At 36.2% G+C, this 22135-nt stretch overlaps 1 protein-coding gene across 2 annotated transcripts in view; it reads right to left on the bottom strand.

Annotated features, from left to right (window-relative positions):
* Positions 1-22135, bottom strand: part of LOC106879057 (beta-arrestin-1) — a 63943-nt gene that overhangs the window by 28654 nt on the left and 13154 nt on the right. Inside the window, exon 1 of one of the 2 annotated variants that reach the window (XM_014928485.3) lies at positions 20317-20619. The exons of the other annotated variant lie outside the window; for it this stretch is intronic. Within the exon in view, the coding sequence (XP_014783971.1) occupies positions 20317-20333 (17 nt within the window). The 5' untranslated portion in view covers positions 20334-20619. Of the gene's footprint in view, positions 1-20316; positions 20620-22135 lie in introns of those variants that run through there. 2 annotated transcript variants of the gene reach the window in all.

Below are 22135 nucleotides of genomic sequence, written 5' to 3'. Positions count from 1 at the left end.
TTTCGTTATTAGCCACACAGGGCTGAACACAGAGGGGACAAGTTACAAAGTAGAGCTTTTCTTTTTGCGGGAAGAGAAGGAAGGAAAAAAATTATAAAAAATAAAATAAAGGTGGCGGCGGGAGGTTTTCGATCAAAAGGAATCGTAAAAAAAAAAAACGACCAATAGGGATCGTGTATCACAGAAATGTCATGATGTAATGTGTAAAGGGGGAAACAGATTAGGTTTATCCGTGGGAAGAAAAGTCTAAGGAAAAGACCACGGTAACCTCGGGCAATAATGTCATGCAAAAAAACGCATTACAGTAAGTGACTCTTTTTTCCTTTCATTTTTTGGTTCGTAGGATTATGCTCAAGGTGGCTCCGTCATTCACACGTGCCACCGTTGCTACATTCAACCATCTTTTCTTGAAGCATTCAGTAGACAGAACTTCCCTCTCTACTCTTACCTTTCTCTTCACGTGATACTTGAAGAACTTGATGAGGGATTCACCAGAAAGGAAAGTGTTTGTCTCTAGACCTTTCAGATGCGTCCACCATACACATTCTTTCGCCATAGCCGCAAGTACGATGAAAATGGCTCTTCTTTCCCGTTTCAAGGAAGTAGGCGCGACAATATTCACGATAGACTCGGCTGATAAACTGAGTCGTCCCACACGCGATAGGAGTCGTTCGACATAAGCCCACAGGTCGGAAATGGTTGGACACTGTACGAGTGCGTGCAGAACGGTTTCGTCGCTCTGACCGCAGCTCGGGCAAGTCGGCCCCTTGTTTCTCGAGCCATGCCTGTAGAGCTTATCCCGAACGGGTAGCGCTTCCCGATAGCACTGCCAAGCCAGAGATCTCTGGAAGTTGTCCATAGGTCCCGCCGCGAAACAGGCGGGTCAGGTATTCCTCGTCGACGCCCTGGTTCGCACCGAGATCGTCGTCGTACTTCCATGCCATACAAGCAGGAGAACCCAGTCATGGCTGTCAGACAATTTCTGCGACCACATCCCCCCTAACATCTGGCCACCTAACTCCCCAGACTGCAACCCCTTGATTATTATGTGGGGGCGCAGTTAAGCCAACAAAACTCCTTTGTAACACCAGAGATGAACTGAAGGCAAGGATTATGGCAACATTCACCAACTTAAACAAGGAGACCATCCAGAAGAGTTGCAGAAGATTCTGAAGTCGTCTGGAAGCTGTGGTTGAAGCCAATGGCAATTTTATTAAATAAATTTACTCTTTAGTGTTTCAAGATACTTTTATGTAATTTTGGTAAATATATTTGTTAAAATGAGATATCAGTGTTCACTTTTGCGTAATTTAGACGACAAATTATTCACCAAAGCACATATATATACGTGTGTGTGTGTGTGTGTGCATAGAATATGTAGGCATTAGCGTAGCTGGGGGCGGGGTAGGTCCAATCCGGGCGGCACTTTTAAAGGGGTGGAACTTTTGGGTCTGCTGTAGGCAATATGTGTCTTTTTGTGGGGTCAGGGAGCGGCAAACGGAAGTGTCGCCCCGGGCGGCACATACTCTAGCTACGCTAGTTTATACAGATATAGTAGAAGACACTTGCCCAAGGTGTCACGCAGCGGGACTGAGCCCGGAACCATGTGGTTGGGAAGCAAGCTTCTAAACACATAGTTACGTCTGCGCCGAATACGTGTATATGTGCATGTGCGTGTATGTGTGAGTATGTGTATGTGTGTGTGTGTGTGTTAAAGAAATTTTATACGTTCGCTGTATAAGTTTTAAATTCAACTTAATTCGTTGTTAGTAATTGATAGTGTAAAGCTTAAAGTAATATCATTACTATATAATTAAGCATTTAAGTGGATTACTGATCTCAGTTTTTAATTTCTTATTACAGATTACCCATGGATGGTGTGAATTATTGGCAATATTCCATCAAATATCCTAGTTTCATTTCACCCAGAAAATATTCTTTTCTACTCTTGGCACAAGGCCCGGAATTTTTGGGGAGGGAGTCAGTCGATTAGATCGACCCCAGTAGGCAACTGGTACTTAATTTATCGACCTCTGAAAGGATGAAAGGCAAAGTCGACCTCGGCGGAATTTGAACCCAGAACGTAAAGACAGACGAAATACCGCTAAGCATTTCGCCCGGCGTGCTAACGTTTCTGCCAGCTCGCCGCCTTTTTCAGGCAGAGGCCAAAATTACGAGACCAATGCGTTTTCCCTCTATGGCAGATTTTCAAAATTACTTGTTTCGGTCATGTTGGAGCACTGCTTTGAAGAGTTTAGCCCAGTACATATTTATTAACTTTAGTTCTTATTCTATCGGCTTCTTTTGCTGAACTGCTATGTTACAGGACGTAAACAAACCAACAACGGTTGTCTAGCGGTGATGGGGGGGGGGAACAGACACAATACAAACACAAAGAAACGAACACAATTAGTAACATGCATACGCCCATACATAAATACATACATACATGCATACATACATACACACATGCATACATACATACGTACATGCGTACATACATCTATAGGCAGACAGACAGACAGACAGACAGACAAACAGATAGATAGACAGATAGATAAATAGATAGATACATACATACATACATACATACATACAGACGTACATACATAGAGAGAGAGAAAGAGAGAGAGAGAGAGAGAGAGAGAGAGAGAGAGAGAGAGACAGACAGACAGACAGACAGACAGACAGATAGATAGATAGATAGATAGATAGATAGATAGATAGATAGATAGATAAAGTATTCAACCCAGTAAACCCACGGGTTTTGTGGGTGCGATTTTGTGTGACGTTTGGAAAACGTAAAAGCAGGCACCCACATGGTTTTGTGTCTATAGCTTTGCTAAGTGGGAGAAACTTCGTTATTTGCAGTCATAAACACAAACCATGTGGCCTCCCCTTTTCAGCGTCTTCCAGGGTTTCCGTCAAATGAAATCACTCCCGCTGAAGCTTAATCGTAGGCTGAAATGGTTAAAAACAACGGAACGGAAAGATGATTTTCGAGCAACGAAAACACTGAATCACGTGTTTAGTAATGGCGTATATGAAGTAGGCGAGTGTTCTCTCGAATCCTTTGAGATTTCCAAGATAACTACAAAATCTAAGCCGCATAATTGTGATAAAACTTTAGTTCTATCTTCATTGTCTGCTGTAATTAAAGACGTCCTGACGCACAGTGAATAGGAAATTACATAGGTAATCTCTTTGAGTGACTCATCAACATCGACGTGCAATGATGAAATGGTGAAAGATGGACAACTGCAAAGGAAGCAGTTTTCATTAAAAATCGATGACTATTTTTAGGGATAATAACGTCCTTCAGAATGTTTGCCTCAAGAGGCAATGCTTTTTGACAAGAGGCTGAAAACAGATACGAACAATGAAACCATCTTTCAAGAAAATGATATCATCATCATCATCGTTTAACGTCCGCTTTCCATGCTAGCATGGGTTGGACGATTTGACTGGGGACTGGCGAACCAGATGGCTGCACCAGGCTCCAATCTGATTTGGCAGAGTTTCTACAGCTGGATGCCCTTCCTAATGCCAACCACTCCGAGAGTGTAGTGGGTGCTTTTACGTGCCACCGGCACGAAGGCCAGTCAGGCGGGTACTGTAATAAAAATTGTCAAGTTTTGTCAAATCAAATGTAGGTGCTGAAGAATAGAAATTGCAATGGCTTCCAAAAACGGCAATTGTATTTATTGCATTGTTGTACCTTGTGAAAGGATTGCGACATTTCTGGATTGTACGAGACTAAACGAATTGTTGGTTGTTGCCGGATTAAAGCTTAATTTGCTGAATAGTCACAAGAAAACCGCACATGCATACATACATACATACATACATACATACATACATACATGTATACGTACATACTTTGAACTATTGGGAAATCTGCAGTTACTCTATCCGGGTTACAAGTTCTGTAATATAATTATTTGGGCCCTGGGATATGTAACACACCGCCTAAATACCAATCTTGAGAAATTAGGCTTCTCAAAACCAGAAATGAGAAAGCTAATTCGAAGACTACAGATCCAATCCATCACTGGAACTGTAAAAATCTGTAAAACTTACCAGAAGTTTATCATTTAAATATATACGTGCACGTCTATATATGCAAGTATCTGCATGAGAAGACATGCATAGAACAAAACATAAATCTGCACGTATACATACACACATACATGCATACATACGCATATATACATATTTATGTATCTACCTATCCAGCAATCTGTCTTCAAGAATATATATATATATATATATATATATATGTATATATATATATATATATATATATATATATATATATATATATATATATATATATATATATATATATATATATGTACATACATACATACATATATATATATATATGCGTATGTGTGTGTGTGTATGTGTGTGTGTGTGTGTGTGTGTGTGTGTGTGTGTGTGTGTGTGTGTGTGTGTGTGTGTGTGTGTGTGTGTGTACACCCGTGCATTTACATATCGGTTTGTTCAGCTAGTTGAACGAACTGACAGACGAAACCTCGACGAAACTTGAAACCTCGGTCAACTTGATCTTCGCAATATATTTGTCTCTAGTCTCAGCATGGAATCATCCCCTTAAAACATGTTCCGTTGTCTTTCTTAAACGTATTTTAAAATAACTATTTTACCGCACGTACACACAGACATACACACAAGTCAACACACACGGATATATTTGCATATATTTTCCTATTAAATAAACGAGTTTTACAGTATTTTTTATATATCTATATTTGTGTGTCCGTGTGTGCATATATTATATATAATTTTTGCCATGTTTCTTTTTGAGAGCTACCATTTAAGGCAAAATTCCACTACGTAGAGTAGAATAGATTTGTATATTTATGTATAACATTTATGCATACAGTGAACAATAAGTTATGAAGTCAAAAATTAAAAGGGAAAATAGTTTATGGTATATCTTATGTAGAACGCAAAAAGGGTAGTTAAAAGATTAGTGGTGGAAGCTACCGGGGACAAATTATACATTTATTACCAAAAGAAGCCAAATGTCAATGCTCAAAAATAGCATTGTAACGATTCTGCTATCTATAGTCCTGCTGGCTTAAGAAAACATTATCCAAATAAGGGCATTACAAATGTCTACGGTAACAGACTGCCATATTTTACTTCTATTCTTTCTGATTCTGATTTCGTTTTGAGTGCAGATCATGCGGTTACAGGATCGATATATGTCATGGTTATACAACAGATGTAAGAAAATCGATAGGCGGCATTTCGAACATTACAAAATTAATAGTTAAATGAAATAAAGAATGTATTGTTTCATGCGATTTATTTTTGAAGCTAATTTACCTGTCTTGCATATTTTAATCTTTTAATGTACATCTTTAACGCTAGCGAAATTCAGTAAATGTACTTATCAAGGTTGTTATTTTAATCCACTCGCAGTTTTAAATAATACAGCCTTGAGCATATTTCAGTAGATTAACTGATTAAATATTGCTTTTGTATAAATATTTATACAACTTTAAAAAATGACAATCGAAACTTGCATTATTATAAATTATTTTCCAGCTGATAAAACAATATTGATTATTGCTACTCCTCTTGGCTGGATCTTTCGATGATTTTTACATCGTTGCTTCACAATCATGTCAGCTTCAAATACCTAACACAACATCTGAGTTTAATCCATCGATTTAAAACAAAATCAAGCAAAAATGGAGAGAACTTTCTTTTTATGAATTCCATCTATTATGGCGGGATAAGTAAACCGCTTTACATGTAAGATGTAAAGTGAGGCTCACAATTTAACGATAAAAGGGGTAAAGAACTATGTTTTTGAAGCGTTAGTTGTTGTTTTTCCCTGTATCGACCTTGATATAACAGACCCTTGATCAAAAGCATTCAAATCTCTTTCAGAGTCAAGATATACTTTCTCAATCAACAACTGCTAACTCTGTACAAGGCTCAAATGAAAAGTAGCCCCTCAGCTGGGGTGACGCCGATGTTGCTTCAGACACAGACGTCATAGATTTCGTCTAAAGAAAGACCACCCGATTGACAGGTTTGGAGTCGCTCTTCAACACACGCACCAACAGACATGTGCCACAGATATGCTATCTCTATTTTCTGCCTCTGTCTATCGATACAACAACAGCCCCTTCCTTCGCAAGCTGGTATCATACCATCTCGATTTGGCCCCTTTCAACTCATTCGACTCGTCTTTCATCACGTCTATTATTTATGCCCCATTAGAGTTCGCATCAAACTTCCACGGCCAATACTTCCTTTCCTCCTCAGAACGTCACCTTATGAAATTTTCCTTTGGGTTATGTTTTTTTTCCTTCCTGCAGTCGTTCAACTGAACATTGACTGTATCAACTTCCATGTCATAGGTTCTCTGGGACCATAGGCACAGAGGTTCTTAGACGACAAGCATGGCTGTGACGCTAAGATGTTCGCTTCACAACCACGCATGTCTCTGGTTCAGTCTCACTGTACATCACCTTCAACAAGTGTCTCTTCTTGCTCATGTGTTATTTCTTTACTACCCACAAGGGGCTACACACAGAGGGGACCAACAAGGATAGACAAACGGATTAAGTCGATTATATCGACCCCAGTTGCGTAACTGGTACTTATTTAATCGACCCCGAAAGGATGAAAGGCAAAGTGGACCTCGGCGGAATTTGAACTCTGAACGTAGCGGCAGACGAAATACCGCTAAACATTTCGCCCGGCGTGCTAACGTTTCTGCCAGCACACCGCCTTCTTGCTCATGTGTGCTACCGGTAACATGTAACCGAGAACAGCCCATTGAATGACCGGGCCATCGATGACTAAACGGGCAACAGCAGGAAGCCTACTTGGTGAATAGGGTGGTTTTGGGACACCCTGCAGGAGGAAAAGCCATTTCCATCAAAGGGCGTTTGGACTCAGGAATGTCACCAGCCATCCAATTACATATTATGTATATATTTCTGCATAGGGACTTAAAACTTACGGGTTTGGTGCCCAGGTGTGCTTCTAAGAACTTACCTTACGAGAAGCCAAAAGATGAGACATATATATATATGTGTGAGTGTGTGTATGTATACCATGTGGTATTTTCCAAATTATTGTTATCGCTGAAATACCAACATCAAACCACTATACCGCATGACCTTTCTCGACCAATCACAGGCTAACGTCCAGTAATAAACATTGACTCTCTTCAATCGAACTCTCATTGAGACCCCAGTGGCCGAAGACTGGCCACACACTTGAAACTCAGAGTACCAAGGACTCTGAATGAAACTATTTTGATCTCTCTATCTATCTATCTATCTATCTATCTATCTATCTATCTATCTATCTATCTACCTACCTACCTACCTATCTATCTATCTATCTATCTATCTATCTATCTATCTATCTATCTATCTATCTATCTATCTATCTATCTATCTATATATATATATATATATATATATATATATATATATATATATATATATATATATATATATATATATATATATATACACACGTTATAAATGACAGAGAAAATGTTTGATAAACTTCTATTTAACAATAAGAAAAATCCTAATATCACGACAAATTATTTCGTAATGCAAAAACATGCAAATAATTTATATTATTATATTTAATAATAAATTACTCATATGTCTGCATTAATGCAGGTATATATGTACTTGCTTAAAAGCTGCACTCCTTGCAGACTTTTACGCTAGCTCCTGCAGAGGGAAAATTGGGCCTGTGGCCAAAAACTAATGAGAGAAATGATAATAATAAAGCATTTATTGGTATCCTACCATCTCTGATTTATATCACAGAGTATCACATGTGGAGAATTTTGTATCACTGTGATACTCTTTTACTTGTTTCAGTCATTTGACTGTGGCCATGCCGGAGCACCGCCTTTAGTCGAGCAAATCGACCCCAGGACTTATTCTTTGTAAGCCTAGTACTTATTCTACCGTTCTTAGGCCGAACCGCTAAGTTACGGGGACGTAAACACACCAGCATCGGTTGTGAAGCGATTTTGGAGGGACAAACACAGACACACAAACATACACACACATATATACATATACATATATACGACGGGTTTCTTTCAGTTTTCCGTCTACCAAATCCACTCACAAGGCTTTGGTTGGCCCGAGACTATAGCAGAAGACACTTGCCCAAGGTGCCACGCAGTGGGAATGAACCCGGAACCATGTGGTTGGTAAGCAAGCTACTTACCACACAGCCACTCCTGCGCCTACATTGCATTAGTTTCCAATCGACAACGTGGATAGTTTCATTCTTTGGTGCAAGTGTTGCTCTTTCGCAAAGCCAATCATGATCTTGAAAATTTATCCAATGTTTGGATAAACCTTGGTAATCAGCTCTTCTACAATTCTGACCAAAATGTCACAGCCATTTGGAAAAGTGATGTCTTCATTACTGTCTTGCTGAATACTTCCATTTCTCAGATCCAGTAGCAGAGATGCAAATCTTCCAGCAGCCAAATCTCTGGATAAATTGACTTCGCCAAAAGTCCGATCTGGCCGGAAGTTCAATCAGGCAGAAAGTCCGATTTGGGCCGCAAGTCTGATTTGGGTCGAAAGTCCGATTTGGGCCGGAAGTTCGATTTGGGCCGAAAGTTCGATTTGGGCCGGAAGTTCGATTTGGGCCGAGACTTCATGAACACGTAACCTCTCCCTCTAACTTGGATCTAGTTTTACACGAACTGAATTGAAAATATTTTATAAATTCACAAAGTTTTGGTATTACTTTAAATTCAGTTTAAATGAATATATGTATGTATATATATACTCAATATATATATATATATATATATATATATATATATATATATATATATATATATATATATATATACATATACACACACAATATATATATATATATATATATATATATATATATATATATATATATATATATATATATATATACATACATATACATACATATACATGCATATATATATATATATATATATATATATATATATATCATTCCAAGGGGTAACAAGGGCTCAAAAAGAAGCTATGTTCGGCCTCAAAGAATTAAATACTCAAATATAAATCTGAGTCTGAATATTCTAAATCTATAATCGTTAGTCCGACAAAATATATTCTGTTTCACCTGTAGCTCATCGGATCCCCGTCAATTGATAATACATACATGTGTATGTGTGTGCTCGTTTGTGTTTCTGAGTACCTTACTTTTCCAGCATACAGGACGAATTTTTGAGAACAAAATTTAGAGCAAAAAAAAAAAAATGGCGGGGTTGACTCCTAGACTAAGACAACTTTGGAGGACCGAAAGTTCCATGTAAAATGCAACTGGATTTGGAAAGATAGTAACCATGTTTGAATTTTTACACGCCATCTTTGCATTGTATACTACGTCACTTGTATGTCGAAAAATGGTATGTGTTGTCTCTGAGTTCGTTTATATTTAAAGCAGTAAACAAATGTCAAATTGTGTCTCTTTATTGGATACATATATGGCTGTTAGATTAAGAAGTTCGCTTCGTAACTACGTGGTTTCGGGTTCGAATCCACCATGGGGAATTCAATGTTTGCAGAGAATATATTTATATATGTGTGTGTGTACGAGGGTGTATATGTATGCATGCATGCATGTATGTATGTATGTATGTATGTATGTATGTATGTATGTATGTATAAACATATACATGTGTATGTATGCATATATATATATATATCAGACCAGCCTCGGATTGCTCAGCAATACGACCTCTTTTCTACCATCATTTGTAATAAAACCTTGTGAAATGAAATTTAAGAAACAGTAACTGTGTGAGACCTATATATATATATATATATATATATATATATATATATATATATATATATATATGCACAAACATGCAGGAAGTAAATAGAGACCTTTAATTTTCAAAGTTTCTGATCTAAGCGTCTTAATATGTTTTCAGCGGTGTAGAATTTACAATGTAATTATTGTTTTTCATTCCATTTGCGAAGAGTAACCATGCCAAGCACAAAAAATTCGGCAGAACTGTTAGATTTTCAAAGAGGTCGTATTGTTGGGCAATCTGAGGCTGGTCTTAGCCAGCGAAACATTGCCGAAAATCTTCAAATTCCTCTTGCTACTGTTAATAGAATTATAGTGCAATTCAAAAACCAAGGATAAGAATCAACAGATTCTCGTCCCGGCCGACCTGGACCCTCGGAAAGGAAGCTTCGCTGTTTGAAGAAAATTGTGGAAAACGAACCCCGTTCGAAGGCTTCTGACATTGCAAAACAGCTAGAAGTTAGTCCAAGAACGTGTGTTACATATCTGCATAAGCTTGGGTATTATGGACGAGCAGCTAGAAGAAAACCTCTCAACCAATTAATATAAAATAAAAGATTTTGAAAATTAAATGTGTCTATTTACTTCCTGCATGTATATATATATATATATATATATATATATATATCGTTGGCAAACCCTGTTGTACTCTTTCTCTCACTCTTTCTTCCTGTTTCTGTTGTGCCTGTAATTCAAAGGGGCCAGCCTTGTCACACTCTGTGTCACGCTGAATATCCCCGAGAACTACGTTAAGGATACACGTGTCTGTGGAGTGCTCAGCCACTTGCACGTTAATTTCACGAGCAGGCTGTTCTGTTGATCGTATCAACTCAACCCTCGTTCAGCTGATACGATATATATATATATATATATATATATATATATATATATATATATATATATATATATATATATACAACAGGTTTCTTTCAGTTTCTGTCTACCAAATCCATTCACAAGGCTTTGGTCAACCCGAAGCTATAGTAGAAGACTATAGCTCAAGGTGTCACGCAGTGGGACTGAACCCAGAGCCACGTGGTTGGGAAGCAAGCTTCCTACCACACAGACACTCCTGCGACATATGTGCAACTTATTGGTTCTACTTCTTCAAAACACAACATTTTAAGACATTTTTAAAAATATAATTTCAAATTATATTTAATTATAAAAATATGATAGAATTTTTTTATAACATTGAATAGGGATGAGGGTCCGTACGAGTAGAATAGAAACCAAAGGTTGAGTGAGAAGCACTGCATTAAACAACTAAAAACGATACACGTAACCAAGCGATTGAATTAATAGAGATCGATAAAATAAATGCCAAGAGTGAATAAGCACTGGGGTTAATATGGCCGATTAAAAAGAAAACCCTTGAAGGCTGTTTCACAACATGGCCGCAGTTCTATGGTTGGAAGCAGTAAAGGAGTAATGCATAAGAGACATGAGTTGGTGCAACGTGAGATTTAGAACTGTTCGCTAGTAATAGTAATATCATAAGCAATTAGATACAGATTTTACGATTATCCATTAATTCCTTCGTAGATAAGTAAAAAAAAAGAAAGTGTATTAAGCTAATCTCTGAAATCTAATCTTTTTTTCAGTTTATTGTATCAAATGTTTTGTTATATAATTTTAAACAGAATAACAACCTTTGTCACATTTAAAAATATTGGTAGCTGAAGACATGTTGGGGTGGGGGTGAAAGAGAGAGAAGGAGAGACACAGAGCGAGACAATGAGAGAGAGAGAGAGAGAGAGAGAGAGAGAGAGAGAAGAAACTGGAAAATATGCAAAATAGACTCAATGAGACGAGGTTTTATGTTAACCGTTGTTCTGATGTGGAGTGTAAAAGCCATTTATACATTTGTATCTCTCTCTCTCTCTCTCTCTCTCTCTCTCTCTATATATATATATATATATATATATATATATATATATAAACCGTTAGAGAATTGGACGCTGCCGGATAGTGGGTTGGACAAAACATACCAATTAATGTGTGAGAGCGTACATGCATACATAAATACACATACACAAACACACACATATACATGCATACTGATACACACACACATATACATATATATGTATATACATATACATACACATGTGCACTTGTATATACATATGTATACACACACACACACACACACACACACACACACACACACATATATATATATATATATATATATATATATACTAGCAGTAATACCCGTTGTTGATTGGTTAATTACTTTTACTGTTTTGCGGGAACCATATTCAAAGTATTATTATATATATAATTTACTCCTCCTGTATGTGTGTATTTGTATAAGATTAATTTCATACATGAACTGCTGTTTGTTTATTATATGACAATAATAAGTGAGTTGTATGTGTTATTTTATGGACAAACAAACGAACAAACACACAAACGAACAGAATCTCTCTCGTTTATATATATATATATATATATATATATATATATATATATATATCAAACATAAATTTAAAACAGAACATAAGGGATATCGCGGTACACGTGTTTCAAGCTTTATAAACAATCTGTTATTACATCAGCATAGGTATATTATTGATATAATTGATATATATATCAGTAATATACATATACTGATGTAATGACACATTGTTTATAAAGCTTGAAACACGTGTACCGCGATATCCTTTGTGTTCTGTTTCTAATTCATGTTTGATATATTCCCTCACCTCTGCCACTATCTCAGAGTAAAGGTAGCTTTTCGGTATCTCAGATAGTGTTCAGACAAAAGTAGGGGTCAAGGATATATCCTGAGACTGCTTGTGTCCCTAGTAGGAAGGAAACACAAATAGATGTTCCCGTGTATTTGGAAACAAAATCCTGGTGATATCTTGGTGCAAGCGTAGCTGTGTGGTTAAGACGCTTACTACCCATACATGTGATCAGACGTTCAGTCCCACTCCGCTGCTCGGTACGCTCGCTCAGTGTCTTCTACTATCGCCCTAGGCGGAGCAAAGCCTTGTCAGTGGATTTGGTGTACGGAAACTGAAAGAAGCTTGCCATTATATATATATATATATATATTTATATATTTATATATATATAAACTTAGATAAACTTGGATATGTTTCGATCAAAGATTGGTCCAGGCCATGTCTAACTTAATAGCACCACCTGATAGGATTATCTAAATCCTTTATATATATGTGTGTGTGTGTGTGTGTGTGTGTGTGTGTGTGTGTGTGTGTGTATGTATGTATGTATGTATGTATGTATGTATGTATGTATGTGTGTATGTATGTATGTGGAAAGAGAGAGACAGAGAAAGATACATGTATATATATGTGTGTGTGAATGTATACATATATATATACATATATATGCATGTACGTATATATACAAATATATATACATATATATATATGCGTGTACGTATGCATGTATTTATGTACGTGTGTGTGTGTGTTCCTGTTTGTGGTTTCTCCCCCACCGCTTGACAACCAGTGTTGGTTTGTTTATTTCCCTTTATATATATATATATATATATATATATATATATATATATATATATATATATATATATATATATATATATATATATATATATATATATATATATATATATATATATATATATAAAGGGAAATAAACAAACCAACACTGGTTGTCAAGCGGTGGGGGAGAAACCACAAACAGGAACACACACACACACGTACATAAATACATGCATACGTACACGCATATATATATATGTATATATATTTGTATATATACGTACATGCATATATATGTATATATATATGTATACATTCATATATATATATATATATATATATATATATATATATATATATATATATATATATATATATATATATATATATATATATATATATATATATATATATATATATATATATATATATATATATATATATATATATATATATATATATATATATATATATATATATATATATATATATATATATATATATATATATATATATAGGTGCAGGAGTGGCTGTGTGGTAAGTAGCTTGCTTTCCAACCACATGGCTCCGTGTTCAGTCCCACTGCGTGGCACCTTGACCAAATGTCTTCTTATATCGCCTCGGGCCGACCAAAGCCTTATGAGAGGATTTGGTAGACGGAAACTGAAAGAAGCCCTTCGTGTATGTTTGTATGTATATATATATATGTGTGTTAATAATTATATACATAATTATAATGAGTGATTAGCTATAAGCCTCTTCCTTATAATTATGTGTATAATTATTAAAACTTTTGTAAAATTTACCTATAAAGTTTTTATTTCCGCGCTGACCCCCTGGTAAAATTATTAATGATTTTTACCCTTTATTATAATGTATATGTGTGTATGTGTGTGTATATGGTTGTGTGTCTGTTTTTGTCCCCCCACCCCGCCAAATCGCTTGACAACCGATGCGGGTGTGTTTACGTCCCCGTAATTTAGCGGTTCGGCAAAAGAGACCGATAGAATAAGTACTAGGCTTTCAAAGAATCCTAGGGTCGATTTGCTCGACTAAAGGCGGTGCTCCAGCATGGCCACAGTCACATGACTGAAACAAGTAAATAGTAAAAGAGTATATATATATATATATATATATATATATATATATATATATATATATATATATATTTCACACGCTAGCTTAATTTAATTCGTCCTTAGTCGAAAGACGCCTGTTGTTATGTCCTGTTATTATTTTTATTGTATTTGTGTCACATTGTCCATTTTTTTTCGTCCTTGTTTTTGTATACATTTACTGCTTTCTTCCAAGGAATCTAATGATCTTATCTTAGTTTTACCTTCGGGCTGGCCAGATTGGAGCACTCTCGAGTATAATCAGCCGAAATTGCGAAGAAAATCTGGTACTCGACTGAGGAAAGAAAACTCCGTATGACCCGTCCTTTTCTTTGTATCGTCCATCTGGATGTTTTGTTGTCCTATTTTTGTATCACCTAACTGTCCGGATGTTTTGCGTTCTTGTCCCATTTTGTATATATGTATATATATACAAAAATTCCGCCTAATCGACTGCCCCCCCCCCCCCACAAGAAATTTCGAGCTTTGTACCTAGAGTAAAAAAGAATCGTTAGCACGCCGGGCGAGCTGCCTAGCGGTATTTCGTCTGCCGTTACGTTCTGAGTTCAAATTTCGCCGAGGTCGACTTTGCCTTTCATCCTTTTCTGAGATTTTCAGAAAGAGAACTCGACCGGTTGATTCGTACATTAAATGTGCAATCTGTGAATGGAACAGTGAAAATATGCAAGACTTTTCTCAAGTTCCAAATGTGAATTTGTCTGTGTTAACTACATCCCAAAGATGGAGCCTTGTATTTTGTTGGAAACCGGTTCCCTCCTCAGTGGAAGATTTATGATAATTAAAAAATAGAAGCGACATACATACATACATACATACATGCATACATACATACATACATACATACATACATACATTCATACATACATACATACATACATACATACATACATACATACATACACACGGATGAAATCAGTATTAATGGCCGTTCAACTGCTGGGAGTGAGAGGTTCCTAGTTTTTGTTTAAACATTTCTCTTGAAGAAGGAAAGCTCTGTTATAACACCTGCCACTACGTTTTGCATCCAATGATTTTGGGAAATTCTTCCTTTTGGGCAAATGCATACTCTGCTTAGACAGTGTGACAGGCCCAATGTAGAGCCTTTCCTCATTCTAAAATGATTCAGGCACAAACATCGCTCGATTTTAGACATCTCTGTTATGTGTTGCATAGTATAAATAGCTATTGCCGAGAATTAAACATTTCATGAGAATGAGGAAATGAAGACATATGTCAGCGTGAAGTGGGGTGGGGAAACTTTATGAACACCTGCTGCAGGGGACATTCATCATTGCTACACCGGTGCAAAAGAGTGTGGGTCTCTAGCAAAACTGAAAAGTCATGACTATAGCTGTTCATGTTTAAGAGAACAATCAAGTGATGGTATTTCTTGAAACTAAGTTGCACCTATCATGTATGTATGTATGTATGTATGTATGTATGTATGTATGTATGTATGTATGCATCCATGCATACAAACATACATATGTGTGCATGTGTGCGTGTACAAATATATGTGTGTGCATATATATATATATAGTTTTAGGGAAAAGAACCAACGTTCATGAACTCATCGATGAAAATCCATATATATATATATATATATATATATATATATATAATCTATCTATCTTTCTATCTATCTATCTATTACGAGAGTATGCTCACATACACACAAATACCAGGACTCGATTCATGAGTCACTTATCAAAGTGTGGCACTCTCTTCATTCTCCACTATTGCAGTTAATCACTATGATTTCTCAGCAAGACATGTTCGAGTTGGAATCCAAATAACTAGAAGAAAGCACTAGGGAGACAGTTGTAGTAACTGAGACCAGCTGACTGTGTTCATGATTTAACAAACTGCAAATGGAAGCTTTCCGCAGGCGAAGTGTACAGGCTCAGAGATGAAACGCTCTATGATCCTGAAATTATAGCATGACAGCACCAATTCTAAACAAAGACATGCAAATAACATGCCTTCTGATGGTATTCCAGTCTCATATCTATCGTATTGCAAGCAGCGCCATTTACCGTATTTACCGTATCTATCGTATTCAAAGCAGCGGCATTTACGATGTAGAATCGACAGCGTAATCCGGGGGGCACTCTGTATAGTAGTTGATGGTGCGGTCGTCCAGAATATTATTTTTACGCAGTTCGAATCCTTTTCCAGGGCCCGTGCGTCTGTGTGTGCAAGGGAGAGATAAGATTCCGAAGAACTTAGTAAAGAATATCTGAACCCAACGGTTAAAATGCTTTACGTTTTCTAAGACAATCTTACTGGATACAGATTAACCTGATCGATGTAAATATATTATTACTGATATCAGACAACCGTTAAGTATCTTCTTTTCCCAGTTTTTCTTGGTGACTAATCAATAAGAAGTCAATGTTTTAATCATATGAGAAGCACAGAAGCAGAACATTTAGAAACTGGGATCAAACCAGAGCGATCCCCCCTAAACGACGTACGTTAAGAGGTTTTATGCTGTATTCTACGTGTGGAAGGTGAGCTGGGAGTCAAAATTTCCCTTCGACTCTCCTGTGCTACTATTGTTACTCAGCCCCACGTCAGTATCAATCTAACTCGCTTCTGTAGGCGTGTGTGGTAAGGAAGGAGTTTACTTCCAAACCATGCTGTTGCGGGTTCAGTCCCACTGCGCGACACTTTGGGCATGTGTCTTCTACTATAGCCCTGTGCCGACCAAAAATTTGGGAGTGGATTTGGCAGACGGAAACTTTAAAGAAGCTTGTATGTACACACGCGGACACACACACACACACACACACACACACACACACACACACACACACACACACACACACACACACACACACACATACACACACACACACATACACACACATATACACACACATACATATATGTATGTATATCTACGTATGTGTGTCTTTGTGTTTGTCTCCCAACACTACTTGACAACCGGTGCTGGTTTGTTTACGTCCCCATAACTTAGCGATTCCTAAGAATAAATACCAGGCTTTAAAAATATAAGTATTGAGGGTGATTTATTCGACCAAACCCTTCAAGGCGGTGCCCCAGCATGGCCGTAGTTCAATGATAGAAACAAAAGATAAAAATGATAAAAGTTTCTGATTAGTGTGTGTGTGTGTGCGTCTGTATGTGTTTTCCTACGTTGGCCGATCTATCATTAACTTTTATTTTAAAGACTTTAGGATCTGGTTTGAGTAAGATTTAGCTGCTATTTCTCGCTCATCGAGCGATTGCGAAGAGGCTCCTTTGTTTGCCTGTCCAGAGTTTATGAAATAAGTACTATTCATTGGATTTGTAGGTTCTTTATTGCCATTAATCTTTATGAAGCCATCAAGCAAAACACTAGATATATAGAGCTGTCATATCTATAGAAATAACAGATTCTGCATGAGTCTTTGAGTTTAAATCCAGTTTGAGTAATCTTTGCAGCTCTGCTATTCATGAATCCAGAATCAACAAAAATTAGTTATCTTTTTCATGTTCTTGTTTAGCCTTAGATCAGTCCGGATAAAACTGACTATGCTGTTCTTTCCTTCTTTCTTTTCGTTTTTTTTTTTTGTCTACTTCAGATTAAATATACCCCGAACTACATTATCTAATGTATTCTATATTTTGTTTATAATGGGAGGGTATTATTTGAAGATAATTTGACTGCTCTTTCTTGCAGGTTGGGTGATCACATAAAGGCCTCACTCATTGATTTTTACCTGTAAGCACTTAGAATATATTCTTCTCTACTCTAGGCACAAGGCCCGAAATTTTGGTAGGGACCAGTCGATCAAGTCGATCCCAGTACGCAACCGGTACTTAATTTATCGACCTCGAAAGGATGAAAGGTAAAGTCGACCTTGGTGGAATTTGAACTCAGAACGTAAAGACAGACGAAACACCGCTAAGCATTTCATCCGGCGTGATAACGTTTCTGCCAACTCGCCGCCTTTAATAATTATAATTTCTTCTACTCTAGGCACGAGGCCCGAAATTTTGTGGGAGGGGCCAGTCAATTAGATCGACCCAGTATGCAACTCATACTTAATTTATTGACCCCGAAAGGATGAAAGGTAAAGCCGACCTCGGTGGAATTTGAACTCAGAGACAGACGAAATACCGCTAAACGTGCTAACTTTTCTGCCAGCTCGCCACCGTATGCACTTAGAATATATTGATTTTGATCGATCGATTACACTGATAGTAGCCTTCTACTTATCGAAAAAGATCTGATGTTTAAGAAAAGAATGGGAGTTTCGTGAATGCTGGATAACTTCTGGAAAACTCACTAACAGAAATTTTTCAAGATTTTTCTCAGGGTTTTCGTCAAGTATATTAAAAACCGCTTTGATTGGAATCTGAAACTAGCTTCACATCTAAATAAGAAACTATAAACTGGATTTTAAAAATTTGTTTCTTTGACGGAATAACGGATACATATGTGGAGAGGGGATAAGATTGTATGATATTTATGCCCTTCTCATATTCATTGATGTTTTCCGAGCTAAAGAAAGACCCACCTGTGACTGATCTACTAGAAATAACAGCCATATATCTCTCAGATCACATCCTGCGTCATTAATATGGAAAATAACATAAAAGCTTGCTTAACTGTCACTCGCAAGAGAGACCTGAAAACAAGTAACACGTTTTCGTTAACTGTTTTCGGTGCTTTTGAAATTGCGATCGGACACAGACGCCCTCTCGACTCTCCACACTTGACTTGGAAGAACACTGAGGATGTAACATCTGGAGGGAGAGAGGGTTGCCCTCAATCTCAGATGGTGTTTATTTCCAGCTGAGTTGACTGAAGCAACGTGAAATGGTATGCGTTACTCCAAAACTCAACGGTCCTTATGATCGTGAATTCGGCAAAGAGACCGATAGAATAAGTACTAGACTTACAAAGAATAAGTCCTGGGTTGATTTGATCGACTAAAGGTGGTGCTCCAGCATGGCCACAGTCAAATGACTGAAACAAGTAAAAAAGAGTAAAAGAGTAGATAATGTAGTTCGGGGTATATGAACAACTTTGGTCAAATGAATCGACCGCAGTACTTTTTTAGTTTTTAAAACCTAAATTCGACACCTTTGCCATTAGGAGACGCACATTTACTACACATTAGATAACGGACCCTTCCTTTTGGTCACGATTTAAATTCGTTTGACTGATATCTGCTCTTTCAAAGTTGATCTGAGTCTGAACAACAAAAATGACAAAACAACTGTTATCATTAAGAAGAATTGGTTTAATCCCGTCTCTCAGTTTAACACCACCGACTGGTCCTTAGGTGTCTTTAGCAAGAAACAAACAGTTAGAAGCATTCTAGCCAGATCTTCGATCTGAAGATAATGCTCTCCCTTCCTCTCAGCAATTTCAAAGGATCATGAGAATTGCACCGATACTTTCCAATGTATGCTGTATCACAAGAGATCAAACACAGCAAATATGAATCTTACGTCGTGTTTTCGTCTCGGTAAGAGCCTCTTTCTAAGTGTCTCGCCGCAGAATAATTGATTTCTCTGGTGACACGACAGCCGAGTATACTAGATGAGGAAAGTACAAAGCGATAATCTTCATGTATTTAAAAGGACATTAGAGATAGAAACAAAACTACTGGTCAGCCAATAAATATATCGCTGTCAATATATGGCGTTATAAGAAACCTTTATTAAAAACCTGGTTTTCTGGCCGTTATGATGTGTTAACATCAATCTGTATATTCTACTCTCTTTACAAAGTATAACAAAGCATTTCTGTTTGAAAAGTAATGAATGAAACCAAATCAAATACAACGAATAAGCAAACATAATTGTAATGAGAAACTACTCACTTCCTTTTGGTGACCATCTTTGGTATATGTCTTGAAGGATCAAACGGAACCTGGAGGCGCTCGTTTGAAATAATTTCAAGCGGATTTTTCTTCAAATAATATATGGGTAAATTATTGTATTATATAATTTTTTTTATGAATATGTATGTCTCTCAGGGTGTGGATACAACGGATCCTTGGTTTAATAGAAAATCAGAATAAAAGTATTAACTCTTGCTGTTCGTTTGCTTCCGCGTTGAAAGCAACAGACGACAATGATCTCTGTTATTCTTTGCAGTTCGTGTATGCCACCTCACTTTGAGTGAATATAAAGACAATATGATGAAGTAGTTTTCCTCAGACTACTTCCCGTACATGAGAACTGAATATGAGCTAGCTGCCAATTTTGGCGTTCATTACCAGTTAATCTGTGTTAATATGCTGACGATTAATCGCCGAGCACATGCAAATCAGTAGCAGCCATTATATATTGGCGTTCGTATTTAACTTACATAATCACATTTATACATAGATTATACGAAGCGATATTATATCTATTTGTCTGTATATCTATCTATCTATCTATCTATCTATCTATCTATCTATCTATCTATCTATCTATCTATCTATCTATCTATCTATCTACCAATCAATCAATCTATCTATTTAATCACCGACTTACCTGCATACGGATATTTTACTTAACTCCACACCTACGGATCTCTCTCTCTCTCTCTCTCTCTCTCTCTCTCTCTCTCCCTATCTATCTATTGATCGATCGATTTCTCTCTCTCTAACTGTGTGTATATGCATATAAATATATATATATATATATATATATATATATATATATATATATATATATTATACACACACACACACACACACATATATATATATACATATGTGTGTGTATATACACTTACCTATCTACCTACCTACCTACCTACCTATTCATCCATCCATCCATCAATTTACGTCACAATTGTTGCTTGTTTCTCCATTTTTTTCCATTCATACATTTGTCAATCCATCTTGCCTACAGCTAAGTAGCCACTTACTAACATTCCACCTCCTTTTGTTAATCCTGAGACAAGAATCTTTTTCAACTGGTTTTTATGTCAATTGATCTCTCGTATGATAGCCTTCCAATCAATACAGGTATCGTCTTACCTAATTTTACCATACCTTTCCGCAAACTTCTATAGAATATCGTCTGCCTTATAAACTGTTACAGTCATTATATGTCTCTTATTTTATGCAGACGTTTCAAATAGTCCGCTATGATTGATCGTCAGACAACCATATTTTCTCTTATCTCTTAAATCATTTATATTATCAGTCAGTCCATATATATATATATATATATATATATATATATATATATATATATATATATATATATATATATATATATATATATATATATATATATATATATATATATATATATATATATATATATATATATATGTATATATATATATATATATATATATATATATATATACATATATATATATATATATATATATATATATATATATATATATATATATATATATATATATATATATATACATATATATATATATATATATATATATATATATATATATATATATATATATATATATATATATATATATATATATATATATGGACTGACTGATAATATAAATGATTTAAGAGATAAGAGAAAATATGGTTGTCTGACGATCAATCATAGCGGACTATTTGACACGTCTGCATAAAATAAGAGACATATAATGACTGTATATATATATATATATATATATATATATATATATATATATATATATATATATATATATATATA

The sequence above is a fragment of the Octopus bimaculoides genome, chromosome 5 (assembly GCF_046866305.1).
Source record: "Octopus bimaculoides isolate indiv1 chromosome 5, ASM4686630v1, whole genome shotgun sequence".
In the NCBI taxonomy this organism is placed as follows: Eukaryota; Metazoa; Mollusca; class Cephalopoda; order Octopoda; family Octopodidae; genus Octopus; species Octopus bimaculoides.
The sequence above is the reverse complement of the archived record's forward strand: the minus strand, read 5'-3'. Positions and strand labels throughout refer to the sequence as shown.